The sequence below is a fragment of the Polypterus senegalus genome, chromosome 16 (assembly GCF_016835505.1).
Source record: "Polypterus senegalus isolate Bchr_013 chromosome 16, ASM1683550v1, whole genome shotgun sequence".
Lineage (NCBI taxonomy): Eukaryota > Metazoa > Chordata > Cladistia > Polypteriformes > Polypteridae > Polypterus > Polypterus senegalus.
In genome coordinates, this window is record NC_053169.1 from 22,313,385 (window position 1) to 22,329,904 (window position 16,520).

Below are 16,520 nucleotides of genomic sequence, written 5' to 3' on the forward strand. Positions count from 1 at the left end.
AGAGGACTAAACACTAAGGAAAAAGAATGGCAAGACTGTGTCAGCTGCGGAGCTCAGCTCAGAGCAAAATGAAGTGAATGAAATGACGTGACTGGGAGGGGAGATGATCACGTGACTCCCCCACCCGCCTTAACTCTCCATCCCTCGACAAACACAGCCTCTCGGATCCCAAATCTCCTTTATATGTATAGATGAAAGCATAAGTGGCTCAGGTTGTGCAATATTACAACTGTAGTGCAGGTTTACAGTGAGGTGACTGTACTTATAAGGTACAAACAGTTCTACAGGGAGCACTTAATGTACTTAATGGACTGATTGAGTACGTTTAGAGCTTTTGGAATGAAACTGTTTCTGAGCCTTGAGGTCCGTACAGGAAAGGTTCTGAAGCGTTTGCCAAATGGGAGAAGATCAAACAGACTGTGCAGCGTGTGCTGTAGAGCTTTCCGATAAGCTGCCATAGAGCTGTGATTCCCCACTCAGATACAGTGGGTTAAAATACTCTGAGTGGTGCATTGAGAGTAACAACACTAAAGTGCCTATGGTATTTGGAATAGTTTGGCCATTTCGTGGACCATTATATTGTTACAGGCTGCCAGATCAGATGCCTTAAACTAATAAACGATATGTGGTTAATTCCAGTGTATTTATAAAGCCGCGTCAGGGATGTGAATCTAAAAAATAAAGGGAAACCACACAGGAATGGTAGCACTGCTTTGACGCTGGTTGCTGCCAGTTTGCAAAACCAAGCCGAAAACTTGCGTATGCAATGGTTTGAGCTGGTGTGAGAATGTGCGTGGCTTTATACCAAGTTTAGTTTTTATACATTGTGATGTGAGCATATGCACCGTTTATACACAAGGCCCCTGGAGAGAGACACGTTTCCAAGGTGGCTAAGGGCTGTCAGAAGGAAGCAGAACTACAGGGGGCACTTCTCCCTGCTGCTAAAGGTCTTCAAGCTGGGTCAGTGGCTACTAGTAAGCCTAAGGCTTGGACCCTGGACCCAACTCAATTCACAGAGCTAGAGGACAGTGTGGTAGACAGGCCAGGGTAAGCGGTGTGAGCTGAGGCTGACAGCATGTATGTGTGGGCACAAGGATGAAGAAGAAGGAGGAGAGCAGAATCGACCATCTCTGATCTGATCCCCAGTTTACACATCTACCTTCAGGGAAGTGAAGCTGGAGCCTCAACACTCGCTCTGCCTGCTTCAGGGGCAGCATCACCCGCCAGGCCATAAGGTCGCTGAACTCTCAGCAGCCTGATCTTACCTGCCCTGCACTGTGTTCTGTACCCGTCTGCTGGTTTAGGTGCAATTGGTAAATTAAACGTAGATTTTAAGATGAAGTTGATATCGTGCTACTTTAATGATAAATTAACTATGAGATAAAAGTCAAACTTCTGAGATTAAAGTTTAAATGTTGATGAAATAAACTACGAGATTAAACTCGAAATGTTGAGATTGTAGTTTATTTCGTCAAAATTTCCAGTGATTGCCACACAGAATATATTAATCCATGAAATTACAGCTCTCTGAACATTTAGAATACTAAGATTTATACTTGATATTCTTTTCATGATGAAATGCATTAAAGCACACATTACATTTTACAGATTAAAAGAGATTAGGAAACTAGTGAATTAAACATTGATTTTAAATGACGCTTATGCCTTGCTTTTGAAAGGACTGTTTCATTTATGTTAGGTAGAATGCCCAGAGGGGACTGGCCGGTCTCATGGTCTGGAATTCCTACAGATTTTATTTTTTCTCCAGCCGTCTGGAGTTTTTTTGTTTTTTCTGTCCCCCTTGTACTCTTATTCGATGTTAATTAATGTTGACTTATTTTGTTTTATAATTGTGTCTTTCATTTTTCTATTCTTTAATATGCAAAGCACTTTGAGCTACTGTTTGTATGAAAATGTGCTATATAAATAAATGTTGTTGTTGTTGTTGCTATTTTTGTTACCATGGGGCTTGAGGAGCTAGTAAATTAAACAGACTTTAAGATGAAGTTTACACTGTGCTACTTTAATGACAAAATAATTACGAGATAAAAGTCAAAATCTTGAGCTCAAAGGTGAAACTTTGATTAAATGAAATACGAGATTAAAAATGAAATTTCGACAAAATAAACTACAAGATTAAACTCTAATTTTTTAGATTTTTAATGTTGCAGTTTATTTCATTAAACTTTCTGCTTTGATGTCAAAATTTTCCAATCTCCCAATTTAACCTGTAAAATGTAATATGGGTGCTTTAATGTAATTCATCATGAAAATGATTATCACGTATAAATCTAAATTATTCTAAGTATTCTAAATGGTCAGAGGGATGTAATATCATGGATTAGTGCAAGGGTGTCAAACTCCGGGCCTGGAGGGCTGCAGTGGCTGCAGGTTTTCATTCTAACCATTTTCCTAATTAGCGAGCAGTTTTCACTGTTAATTAACTTCTTTTACTTTCATTTTAATAGCCATGTTTTGAAGGATTCGGTCCTCTGAATTTATTCGGTCCTCTGAATTTATTCCTTTATTCATTAAATGACAGCCAAACAGAAATGAGATGTAAAGCGAACCAACAGATGACCAGCTAAACTGCTCACTTAATGAGAAGCTGATTCTTGTTGCTACTTAAACCCGTTATTTAATTCCATGGCTTGTTGCTGCTCTCATTCTGTCACAGTTGACATTTCTGGAACTGTTGATTTTTCTGTTTTTTCTAAGAACATCGTCAAAATGTTTTGGTGACCTGAGAGATCTGCCTTACTGAGACCTTCACGTTTCTTTATTTTCAAATATTGTGTGATGGGCACTGATGAGCTGGTCATGTGGCAGCTCATTTTGTATCCCATTATTTTTTAGCTGCTAATTAAGGAAAAAGAGACAACTAAGGGGCCTAAGTCAACTCAATTAAAACTATGGTAAAAAGTTAATTAGCAGCAAAAACTGGTCACTAATGAAGAAGAAGGTTAGAATGAAAACCTGTAGCCACTGCAGCCCTCCAGGACCGGAGTTTGACACCCATGGATTAATGTATTCTGTGTGGCGATCACTGCCTGTGTCCTTAACAAGAAGCACGTAGTATTAAAAACCTGGTCGTTAACATGCTCCTTTAGTTACGATGGGGTTTAAGAACCTGTGGGAAGTTAAACATCGATTTTAAGTTTGAGTGTAATGCGTTCTACTTTAATGACGAAATAAACTAAAGTGGGCATTGAGAGGTTAAACTGGAAATTCTGCCTTCAGTCTCGAAATTGAACCTTTTTTCTTCACTGTGTCCCTTGTTTTTTCTTCTTCCCAATGGCCCAAATACTCCTCCGTACTATAAGGGTCCCAAATCTCGAACTGTAAACTTGAGTTTTGGTAAATCACGAAATAGCCTGCGCGTCCCGTCCCGTCCCGTCCTGGTAAAGGCAGCCTTGATTTGCTTACCAAGTAACAGATGCGCGCGCACACGTACAAAATCCAAGGGTCGGATGCGCACCTGGCGCAGATTTGTTTTACTTAACAGGCGCGTTGTCCGACAATCCATTTTCTTTCAAATTCACAACATAAATGAGTGAATTTTGATCATTTATTATTAAATGTATTGTATGTCCTTGTGGCTGAGTTAGAGAGTTAAGTTTATTACTACTGTCATCTCTGAAGATGCCAATGGACTGAGGGTGCGTGTGCGCGCGCCGCGTGGAGAGAAGGCGGTGGCTCGCGCCGTGTCCGCGTCACTCGGGCTCGTGCCAACTGACAGCAAACGTAACTGTGGCGCGGCACGCCCCACCCTGCGCATTAAGCTTAATGCAGCGGATGCTAAAGAAACTCGCAGACACACAGCAGGGACAACACTGATTCGAGTGAGGAGAATGTCGGGTATCGCCTCCAAGATCCAGCACCAGCGGGCTCGCGCAGCCGGGGTGGGCAACAACTATAATGCGGTCAAGTACCTGGGCCAGGACTTCGAGGCGCTCCGGCAGCAGTGCCTGCAGTCAGGCAAGCTCTTCTGCGACGACACCTTCCCTGCACATCCGACCGCGCTGGGCTTCAGGGAGCTGGCGCCGAACTCGTCTAAAACGCGGGGTGTCACCTGGAAACGACCCACGGTAAGCGACAGTCTCCTTTGCCTTGGCTCCATCCCCCCCCCCGTAACCCATTTCTTAGCAAATAAAAACACACTGAAGTATGTGGATTTGTGGCATGAATTTAATAGTCTACGTATGTTTAAAAGCCGTGGTTAAACTACATAGAGCAACAATAAAAAAAGAAAAACAAACTGTTTTCAGCGTCCTTGACCCACGCAGAACTACGCTGCACCACACCCGCACAGACTCGATTTTTCCATCCCATTATAACGGAAATCCCTGCTGCCCGTTGCTACAGACGGTTCTGCCAAAGCGCTGCGTGACTAAGACGTCGGGCATGTGGGGTTGAAACGCACACGCCGGGGTGGACCGAGGCTGACTTTTCGTGTCGTCCTGGACTTGGTAAAACTGCAAAAAAATACGGAGCCCTAATTGCTACTAAACGGTGCCTTCTCGTTTAAATGCAGATGAAAGCGGGGTCATTAAAGGCGAAGTCGTTGCATTTTACAGTAGTCTGGAACCACGTTTTTAGACACTGGATGATAAGTGTTTTCAAACAGCATTGAGACGTCGAGTCAAATGACTCCTTTTATTGGCTAACTAAAAATATTACAATATGCAAGCTTTCAAGGCAATTCGAGCCGCTTCTTGCAATCATTACATCGTGCCTGAAGAAGGGGACCTGATTTGCATCGAAAGCTTGCATAATGTAATCTTTTTACTTAGCTAATAAAAGGTGTCATTTTGCTTAACTTCTAATTACTGTACATTGATAATGGCTAACATGGTACAACACCCTAGTACTTCAAACAGTACTGTATTAGTATCCATCCATCTTACTTCTTTGTCGTCTTCTTCATCCCTTCCCTCTTCTATGTGTGGTCAATGTACTTGATCACCCTTCTCCAAACGGCTCTGTCCCGCACCTCCTTGCTAGTCGAACCTTTTCCTTCAGATCTTCGTGTACTTTGGCCATGCTTGTTTTCTTTTCCCTGTGCCTTCATTCCCATCCTTCTTTTGCCCACATATATTCATGGTCTCTCCTCATCACATGTCCACACCACTTCAGTCTACTTTCCTACACTTTTGTAGATGCTTCTCCTGTTTTTCTTGCATCTCTGATTGTCTTGTTTCTTATTTTGTCCTTTTTTTGTAACTCCACTCGTCCATCTCCACATTCTCATTTCTGCCACATCTAACTTCTTCTCCTCTGCTCCCTTTCTTGCCCATGTCTGAGCTCCATAAATCATTGCTCGTTCTACCACTATCTTAAAAACCTCACCTTTAACCTTCATCTTAATTCTTTCATCACAGAATGCTCCTGATACCTTTTTTTACAATTGTTCCATCCACACTTCACTCTATGGGTTATCTCTGCATGTAGTTTTCTATCTTGGGCCACCACTGATACTAGATATTTAAACGTATCCACTCTTTTCAGAAGCTCTCTGTGTAGGCGAACATCTGAACCCTGAACCTTATTAAACCTCAGATATTCCATCTTCTTCCTATTTATCTTCAACCCTCAATCCTCCAAAGCCTTTCTCTATCCTCCCAACTTGATTTCCACTTTCGGATTTCTGGTGTCGGACAACAAAAACGTCGGCCATCCATCCATCTTCCAAACCTGCTGTATTCTGATTAGGGTCACAAGGAAGCTGAAGCCCATCCAAGCTGGCACAGTACGCAGAAATCCTGTACAGGGTGTCAGTCAACTATTTTCTCCACTGGAGTTTTAATCCTAACGCAGGACTCAGATCTCAAGTATATCCCACAAAGCTGGAACCAAATCTTGACTGATGCCAGTTCATTAATGAGCGCACACAAACTTAGACTGAGCCGTTTTAGTGCAGCAGGTCCGAGAACTGTGGAAAGAAGTTTTGTGTGAACGTTCAGTTCAATTCAGTTATGGTTATTTTTGTCTAGAGCTGTTCAAGGCTGTGATGAGTTCTGAGGTAAAATGTAGATATAAATTTTCCAAATTACTAAATATACAATCAGTACACAGAAAGAGACATATTTGTTTAAACACACAGGGAAAGAAAATAGTTTGAAACTGATTAACATAAATGGAGCCCAACTATATCCATCCATTAATTGTTGAACTATGGCCAAACTCCAGTCAGCAGCATCCTTGGAGAAAATTTAAACTCCTGGGGGTCCGTAGACAATTGTAACAGATAAAGTTAGAGTCCTGGAGACCTCGGCTAACTGGCTGCCAACCTCCTCCTGGACATTCTCGTAGAGTCTGAGCCAGGACATCCAGCCTGAAAACTGAATCTTTACGTCTGATGCGTCCAAGCCTCGTAATATCTCAGGAGATTCTTCTGAACGTATAAACTATTCACAAAGGGTGGTGCTCTACGCATCCAGCTGCAGACAGACACTCTCGCATCTTGAGGAAGGCCACGTGATGCACCCTGCCCTGCTTTGAATGGTCCATTCAACTCCATTAATATAATACTGTGTCTCGAGGAGCCAGAGCTCATTCTAGCAGTTATCAGGAACAAACATTGGAATGGGTGCTTGATCAATGCATCGACCTTTCCACTGTGGCTCAATATGAGAAATCAGTGATTACAAATTTAGGTGTGAAAATGGATTCTACTGTATTTTAAAACTTGATAGCCATGTGAACGCAGTGGTAAAATCTTCCTTTTTTCCAGTTCAGGCAGCTGTCATATATCAAGCCTGTTTTGTCTAAAAGCAACCTTGAAACAGTGATACATGCTTTTATAATCTCTTATCTAGACTACTGCAATGCGCTTCTTTTTGGAATTAGCCAGGCCTCCATTGCTTGCCTACAGCCTTTGCAAAATGCCACTGCTAGATTTTTTTTTTTCAACTGGTGCAAGCAAGGATGAGCGCGTTACCCCAATTTTGGCTTCCCTTCACTGGCTTCCAGTTTGTTTTTGAATCCATTTCCAGATCCTTGTATTTGGTTTTTAAATCCTTTAATGATTGTGCCCCATTTTATCTGTCGAAACTGCTGCACCCTTATGTACCGTCTCGTCCTCTCAGGTCAGCAGACCAGATACTTTTACTTATTCCTAAGACACGATGCAAGCTTAGAGGTGATCGGGCGTTTTCAGTTGTAGCTCCAAAACTCTGGAGTGATTTGCCATTGCACGTTAGGTAGGCTCCTTCACTTGCTGTCTTTAAATCTTATTTAAAAACACACTTTTATTCCCTGGCCTTTAACCCAGTGTAAGATGTTGACTATCTGTGTACGTTTTTATTATGAATTACTTCAGCTCTTCTGTGTTTCTGTTTCTTAAACCCTTTGGTTATTGTGTGTCTTATATGTTGAGTTTTATTGTACAACACTGTGGTCAGCCTTTATAAATCAATCAATCAATCAATCAATGGAAGGCAAGTGTATGCAAACCTAGCCAGTAAGGAGTCCGTGGTGAACGTAACACACATGTTTTGTGCTTTTGTCAAGAAAAAGATACAGTGGCAGACTGTGCAGAACTTCACACAGCCCTGAGTGTCCCGTGATTAAATTCCAGGGCACTGGCACTATGAGCTGTTTAGTGCCACGCTTAATGTAATAAAGACTTATTAGTCAATAATCGTAGCTCTACATGTACGGTAAGCCACAACAACCGCAGCCCAGCGCACCACGGGTACTGAATGAAAGATTTGGGGTGCAGAAGAGAAAGCTAATAACCCTCGACACCCACCGGGCACACAACTAAAACATTGCTGCAGATTCAATACGTTTGGTGCAAGCGACCTGCTAGTGGGGCACCAGCAATAACCAGTGTGACACTGGGCTGCCATCAGTCAGTCAGTATGACTTACAGTTTATATTGTGTGTGGCGCAGTTTAAGAACACGTACGATCAGGGCTGTTTGAAGGAATTTGGGGGCCCCAAGCAAAATGGACATGGAGGCCCCCCGCACGCACGCACGCACGCATGCACGCAAAGGAACCACAGCATAGCCATACAGTTTAAATTCACTCACACTTTATATAAATAAAAAAGGTTTACAGTGCAAATACTGCTGTTGCATATAAAGTGCATAAAATTTGAACATTTTCAACAATTGAACATTTGCAAAAAACACCACTGTACCATAAAATCAAATATACATTAAAAAAGTGCACAATAACTAAATCCAACACACTTAAAAAAACACACACACATACATACTCACATTAACATTTTTCAGTTCTCTCAAACTTGTGCAAATTATCTAAAACTGCTGTTTGCGAGCCTTGTTTTTCTGCAAAGGCAATCACAATGTCCTCCATGTCGTGACTGCCGAGGAAGTTTTCTATTTTGCCGGCAGCAGAGATCGCGTGGTTGGCTGGCTGCTGTCCGTGAGGGGGGCCCCCGATAACAGTGTCATTGCACTTTACTGCATTCACTATCAATGGGGCGCTCACACAGTTTGTCGCTGCATTTTATTCTTGACCAGTCGTTGTCTTGGGGCCCCAGGCAATTGCTTGGTTTGCCTGCCTTGTCGCGACGGGCCTGCGTACAATTATAAATTAAACAACACGGCCGCACAGCCCCAGCAGCGTTTGGACGTTTAGTCGCAGCCAGCTTATTAATTTTGAGTTTAACCGACTGTTAATTGAGCTTCTTTTTTTCAGTTCAATTACAAACCATAGCTCCCTCTTGGCAGGTTCACAAATGTTCAGCTGCCCAAGTTTTATTCCTCATAATGGTGGAGGGAGAACCTTCTGGCTTTTACTGCTGCAGAGCTCAATTCAGTCATTTGCTGCTTTGTTTAATTTCACTAGCTTGTTCATTTCTGATTTCCTACTTTTTTTTTTTTTTTCTTGACTATTAGATATCAATTAACAAACGATCATTTTGCGTCCAGTGTGATTGTAGCTGTGTTTGACAAAAGCTTCCAAATGGTGCAAAAATGGTTCAAATGCAGCCACCAGATAGACATTCCGGTTCTAGCATGAATCGTGAGGAAAATACTTGACGGTCCAATGTGTCTTCGTTTTAAAGATTGGAATGAAATTCAAAGCAAACAGTTCACACAAGAAAGCGAGAAAACATAAAAAAGGAAAGGAAAAAAAGGAAAACTTGTGTTATTCTGCTTAAATATCTATAGTAGGTGACATTCTTTACGGTTTCTATGTGTTATTCTATGCAACGGACGGTCAGCAAACTTTATGCCCTTCATATCTCTCTGTCCGACTGTTCCTGTTTCTGCCCAGCTGTTTAACTTCAGTCTTTGGGCAATTCTTCTGGCACACAGACTTTAGATTATAAACATTCCATTTTCTGTAACTTATAGGGGGCTTCTGTTATGTATGTTAAGCTTTACCATATTCACGTTTAAGTAGACTAAGGAGAATTCACCATTAACATCAACTTAAGGGATTTGGCTCTTACAGTGATTGTTCAAGAAAAACTAGATGTTATAAGAAATTACCAACGGAAAAACATGGAGAAGTGAAGGTGTAATATTTTCTTTTTTCACAATAATAAAATACCTGTTGTGACAGTAGATGGTGCTCTACCAGCGTTTAACCTGACACAGACATACGCAGGAGGCACACTTATAAAAACACAAGTTTTATTTTTGTTTCTTCACTTGTGGGCAACATCTTCCCCGGTCACACAAGTACACAACACAGTCCCAAACACAAGCGCAATCCCAACACTTTCTTTCTCATATTCTTTTTCTTTCTCCTCCACTCCTCCTCTGGCTCCCGGAGTGGAGACTGCTGGCTCCTTTTATAACGCCCCAATCCCCCGAGGTGCTCCAGGTGCTCATTGACCTACTTCTGGCAGTACTTCTAGGTGTGGCGGAAAACCCACCCAAGAGAGCTCAGCAGCTGTCGCAGCAACCCCTGGCAGCACCCTCAGATCACAACAGGGCTGTAGGTAACTCCAACGCCCATGAAGTCCTGTGAGAATCCGAGGCACCAGTGCAACCCATGAGGGCTACCATCTAATGTGCCATTGGAGGTACTGTACTGCCAACGCTTGCTCCCCCGGTCCCCTCAGTGAAGAGGCATCCTGTGACACCATCCATCATCCACCATCCTAACCCGCTTATCTAGAGTAGCATTGTAGGGCAAGAGTCAGGCACAGTGCAGGAACAATCCCTAGATGTGGCACCAGTGCACCGCAGGGTGAACACACAGACACACACAATACAATACAATACAATTTATTTTTGTATAGCCCAAAATCACACAGGAAGTGCCGCAATGGGCTTTACCAGGCCCTGCCTCTTGACAGCCCCCCAGCCTCGACTCTCTAAGAAGACAAGGAAATACTCCCAAAAAAAAAAAAAAACTCTAGTAGGGGGGATAAAATGGAAGAAACCTCGGGAAAGGCAGTTCAAAGAGAGACCCCTTTCCAGGTAGGTTGGGTGTGCAGTGGGTGTCAAAAAGAAGGGGGTCAATACAATACAATACACAGAACAGAACAAGTCCTCAATACAGTATAAAAATAAAAAATGTACAAGTACGGAGCAGAACTTAACAGTAGATGATATCACATGATATGATTTGGATTTGTTTAGAGTCCTGGACACCTTGGCCATCAAGTTGCCTCCCCCATGAAACAGCGCTGGGCCAGCCAATCCGATGAAAGGACCCCTCTACCCCACGATTCCAGCGATCCTCCATCAGGGGTGACTTTACCTTAGGCAGGCAAAACAACTTGGCAGGTGGGCCGTTAAGTACAGAGAAGAGAAACAGAATAGGTGAGGGTTAGTAACAAATTATAACGATCATGTTACTTATGTTTTAGTGCTAATGACTAACAACAGATATGAGTCTGTACAGTTAATCAGCAGCTCTAGTCAGGGTGGGCTAAACTGAAGCAGTGAGTCGTCAGCCAGGATTTAAAAGCTGAGACCGGGTAGCAGGTAGAACATGCCACATTTTAGGGGCCTTGTAACTGAAAGCTCGACCTCCCACAGTTATTTTATTAAAACACGCACACACACACACACACACACACACACACTAGGGACAATTTAGCATTGACATCCCACCTAACGTACTTGTCTTTGGACTGTGGTAGGAAACCAGAGCACCTGGGGGGTGGGGATGGGGCACATGTACATTGGGAGAACAAGCAAACTCCACGCAAGGAGCACCTGGGATGTGAATTCCGGTCTCCTTGTTGCAAAGCAGCAGTGCCACTGTGACACCCATCATCCCTAGTATACAAAATAACATTACTGGTATAGTTACATGTGACCACTCAAGGTCCATTCTGACTGAACTGAATCCAAATAGTGATGAGGTTAGGCATCTAGTGGACGTGCTCCAGTAATCACAGGATTTGGCCTCAAGTTAAATTGACAGTAACAGCTGTGTAAGCAGGGTTGCGAAGTTCTCAACTAGAGACTGAACTGAGAAGTTCTGTTCACCGAAGACTGTGAGAACACTTAAGTATCGTTGAAAATTGTATGATGTGGGGCCTTCACTGCCAGCCATTTCTGAGACTGTAAATGTAGAGCAGGGTTAGCCTTCTGATGGAATATATTCAGTTAATAGCAAAGGTGGAGTTAAGAAAAACTGTTGGAAGAAAAATCTGTAAGCTCTGCAGGTCCAGGGTTGCATAGAGTATCAGGATGAAACTGAGAAATACAATATAAAGGTAATGCTTGGTTTGTTGATCATTGGTTTACTTGCCCAGTGATTTCTTTAATATGTTCAGAAGTTCTAGTGTGATGATGTTGTTTTTATTTTTTTAGTTTTGTTACTATGGGATTGCACCATTGGTGTCGATTGTTATGCCATCCAGTGCAGTTACCCTGGTAACAAAACATACACGCTGTGTGAATCGAATGTAATGACAGTGGAAGTCGATGCTCAAATAATGTCATTTGAATGTGTCAGCATCCTTCAAGAAACCACAAGAAAATATGCCAAGTCACCACTGAGGACACCCCCAGGTGGGATTCAAGTTTTATGAGTTGCCAGTGCTGCAAATTGCAGAACACGTAGGAAATGAAGTTAAAGCAAATTGTTTTACAACATAAAAGGCACAGTTTATAATCTGAAGAGGATACAGAAATCTGTCGAAAGAGAAGTGAAGTGAATTTCACAAGGACATCAGTGTGCAGGTATAACTACCAGCATGCCCTGAGTGTGAGTATTCGTGTACTCGTGTGTTGTTACCATCTGGGAGCTGAAGACTGGCGTTAGGCGTCAACCTGTGGCTGCCTGTCTGAACTGCAGAAGGGAATGAAGGCAGTGTTAGTGACACGTAGTTAGTGTCAACCTGCTCTCATCTGTGAAGTGAACGTGCAGCCAGTGACGGAGCTGCCAATTGTGGTATTCTCTGGCGAATGCTAATGGAGCTGCATAGTGAACGGGACATTGGGCCCTCTTGCCACCCTCATAGAGTCTGTTTCTGACGCTTTGGTCAGAAACATGCACACCAGTAGCCAGCTGGAGGTCATTTTGTAAGGCTCTGGCGGTGCTCCTCATGTTCCTCCTTAAACAAAGGAGCAGATACCAGTACTGCTGTTGGGTTGATGCCCTTCTACAACCAATGCCCAGCTCTCCTCATGTAACAGTCCATCTCCTCCATGCTCTTGAGACTGTGCTGGGAGATGTAGGGACCCTTCTTGTGACGGCATGTATGGATGTGCTGGACTACCTATGCAACCTGAGTTGGATGCTACTATTAGTGACAACAACACTAGTAAACGCAAAGCTGGAATCAGTCAGGAATGATAAGGAGATAGTAATTGTCTGTGGCCACCATCTGCAAAACTATTCCCTTTTTTGGGATTGCCTTACTATTGTCTCTCCAGTGCACCTGCTGTCATTTTCATTTGAACCAAAGCAGGTAAAGTTGATTCACAGTCGCTTCTGCTTCTTAACTGGGCAGACTGACATCCCTGAAGCTTAACTGACTTGGTGTTAAACTGTGATGATTAAGTGTTCCCTTCTTTCTTTGAACAGTTTATATAAAAATTGTATATACTGTATGTAAAATGTGTGCATATATGTACTTATAAATAATGTAATACAAGGGGAGTCAAGCTAAAGTTAGAAAATGGAATTTATGGAACGAACCTTCACAAAATTCATCATGTCATTCTTCAATGTCATCTCCACCCTTCTCAATGCACTTGGGCCACATGCTTGGAAGTACTGGGATTCCCACAGAATAAAAGGTTTTGTCTTGTTCTCGCCACCACTTGTGCACCGCTTTCTTCACATCATCATCTGTCTTGAAGCGACGACCACCAAGATTTTTTTTTTAGCCGTCCAAAAAGGTGGAAATTGCACGGTGCCAAATCTGGTGAATGAGGAGAATGTGGCAGTACCTCAAAGTTCAGTTTCTCCAGACAAGACTTGGTGTTCTTCGGCATTGTCTTGCAGCAAAAGGACTCCTTGAGACAGCAGTTCGTGCTGCTTGGATTAAATAGCAGGCTTCACATTGGTCTCCAGCAAGTCACACTAATTTGCACTGGTGACTGTTATACCCCTCAGCAGGTAGTGTTCAGGTGCACAAGTCATTACAAGGACAAGACAACACATTTTATTCTGCTGGAATCCAGGCAGGTGGCGCAAGTGCATTGAGAAGGCTGGAGACAACATTGAGAAATAACATGATGAGTTTTGTTAAGGTTCATTCCATTTTCTGCTAAATCCCATTTTCTAAGTTTAGCTTGACTACCCTTGTGTGTGTGTGTATAATATATAATATATATATACAGTACAATGTGTTTTCTTTATTTTCATGACCATTTACGTTGGTAGATTCTCACTGAAAGCATCAAAACTATGAATGAGCACATGTGGAGTTATGTACTTAACAAAAAAAGGTGAAATAACTGAAAACATGTTTTATATTCTAGTTTCTTCAAAATAGCCACCCTTTGCTCACAGACATCTGACTGTTCGTCAAATGCTGTATATCTCAGTGTAGGAAAGTTTTGTTCAATGAACAATGCCTCTTGTTAAACTGTTCAAAGGAGCCTACTAGTTTTTGTTATTTTCAAGGTGAGCCAAGGTGTGTTGTTCTGGATGAAGGCAGGTAATGTTTTATCATAGAGGGAAAAAATATAAAGGGTGTGTGCTTTTGTTTTTTTTTTAAGTGATTAGAATTAAGTTCATGTGAGCAGAGGCCTGAACTCTTTTGGACTGTGTGAACCTTGCCCGGGCACAGACAGGCAGACATCTTGTTTTGCACAAACCACCACACGTTTATTTACAATATTTACAGTAATTGGTCACTAAGACCCCAGTTCATTGGTCACAAAGACCCAGTTCACACCGTGCACAATACCCCAAAACAGTCCTGGCCACAATGCCTTTCTTCGGGCCGGCTCCACTCTCCACTGCTTCGTCCTCCTTCCACCCGACTCCAGCCCTGAATGAAGGGAGACGGCCCCTTTTATGTGCTCCAGGTGGCTCCTGACACTCCCCCGTTGGCCACGCCCCAGCGTGGCGGAAGTGCCGGCTGTTCTCCCGGCAGCTCTCCAGGCACCCTTTTAATTCTTCCCCCAGCACTTCCTGGTGTGGCGGAAGTGCTGGGGTAACAGGTCCCCAAGGCACTGGGGTGCCTCCTGGCGGTGACCACGGGCCCCTACAGGGAAAGGCTTCCATGCCCTTGACCCGTGGCCCCCAAAACAACCCGGAAGGCAAACCCCACGTGATCCAGGCCGGGCTCTGACCCTCTTCCGGTCCCTCTTGGCGTCCCGGCCGGGTCATGGCCCCTGGCATCCCTGACAACTGCTAATAAACTCTGATCTCGCAGAGGACAACCCAAGCATGCTGTTCTGAGTGGAACTGCAAGGATATCTAGGGTGTGGTGTGCCACATCAAACCAAAAAAAAAAAAAGAGCAAGAGACAAAAGTCAGCTTTTAGGAAAAGATGACAAGTAAGTGGATGCAGTTTTTTTAAAATGAGAATTGGAGTCTATAAAGTGAGCTGTGCTCATTGAAGCTGACAGTCTTTTAGGTCTGAACTTAGCAGAAGGGGCTACAAGAGTGTGCTTTACTGGACTGAACAGATTGACGTAGGCATGGCTAATAAAAGCAGCAATGGGAAGACATACTGCATTAACACTCAGGGCTGTCAAACTCTGATCCTGGAGGGGCGCAGTGGCTGCAAGTTCTCGTTCCACCCTTTGTTAATTACTAGCCAATTACTATTGATAACACTAGCAGTAGACTGTTGTACCGCGTTAGCCATAGATTGATACAGGAGAAAGTAGGGTGAAATGACACCTTGCCTGATGAAGGGGCCTTAGCCGCCTCGAAAGCTTGCATTTGTAATCTATTTAGTTAGCCAATAAAAGGTGTCATTTCACCCTATTTTCTCCTGTATTGATTAAATACACTTCTTTTTACCTTAATTTTCAATGACGTGCTTTGTAAGACCCAGGACCCTTAATTGTAATAATTAATAATAATAATAATAAAAAATTAATAAAATACAAAGCGAGCCAACACAACAAGCTAAGCTGATCTGATCTGATTTGTACCTGTGTGTCCATCAGGTGAACGCCTGAGAAATATCACTCTGTTTTGGTGCAGAAAACATTTTGATGGTGCCCCCTGGAAAAAGAAAATCAACACTTCTGAAAATGTCTGCTGTAGCAGAATGGGAGCACCAATAAGTCATGGAATTAAATAAATGGTTTCACTGACAACAGGAATAAGAAACTGCTTAGATCTTGAGGTTTCCATCATGGCTGGTGATCTGTTGGCTTGCTTTGCATCTGGTTTTTGTTTAGCTGCTGGTACATAAAATAGAAAGAATTAAGAGTTCCATGACTAAACAAGCAAGTCTATTAAAGTTAACCAAAATGTGACTGTTCAGTTACAAGCAGTAACTGGTCACTGATGGAGAATGTGACACTGGAAAAGCGGATCCACGACTCGGCAATTAGTGGCCAATTTTAAATAATCGCGCCCCAAGAAGGTGCAGGCTCCAATAGGGTGTGGGTGTGTGTGAGTGCACAGTTAATTGGGGAACTGGCTGAACGCTCCACATACACATGCGGAGACGAAAGGATCAGTCAGACACCTAAATGATGCCACGGAGGCAGTACCCAATTAGACAGCAGAGAATGAAGGAGCCTGCGTGGAACAAAAGGGGGAATAACGTCGAGACCGAGAAAAAAAGATCTGAAAGAAAAAGAGAAGAGTTGGTGGTTGAAAGGCAGAAGAGAGAAGGGCAAGAGTGCAAGGGAGCCAATGAAACAGAAAGGAAGCAGGCGGATGGGAATGTGCGGGCGGTCAGTGCGCAAGAGGGGGCTGAAGGTTGCTCCTGCTGAGCGGCCAGGGAGCAGAAGCAATGACAATACACCAGAGCACTCCTGGTGAGGGCAGCAGGAGTCAAGGAGGTGGATGCTTGGTGGCACCCCACAGATCGCCATAGGATGGACAACGGGGACCCAAGCAGGTCTGAAGGGTGTCTGTGCCTATTGGTCGACATGTCTCCAGGCTGCAAGATGCAAATACAATAAGACGTCACTTTTAAAGGAAAGC

General features: G+C 43.2%; 1 protein-coding gene across 2 annotated transcripts in view; it reads left to right on the top strand.

The window, feature by feature from the left end:
- The first annotated feature begins 3,628 nt into the window (after window positions 1-3,628).
- The window catches only part of capn2l (calpain 2, (m/II) large subunit, like), a 53,983-nt gene continuing 41,091 nt past the window's right edge, over window positions 3,629-16,520 (top strand). Inside the window, exon 1 of one of the 2 annotated variants that reach the window (XM_039737870.1) lies at window positions 3,629-4,088. In XM_039737870.1, coding sequence (XP_039593804.1) covers window positions 3,852-4,088 — 237 coding nt within the window. In that variant the 5' untranslated portion in view covers window positions 3,629-3,851. The remainder of the gene's footprint in view (window positions 4,089-16,520) is intronic. The other variant, XM_039737869.1, reaches the window with a different exon arrangement.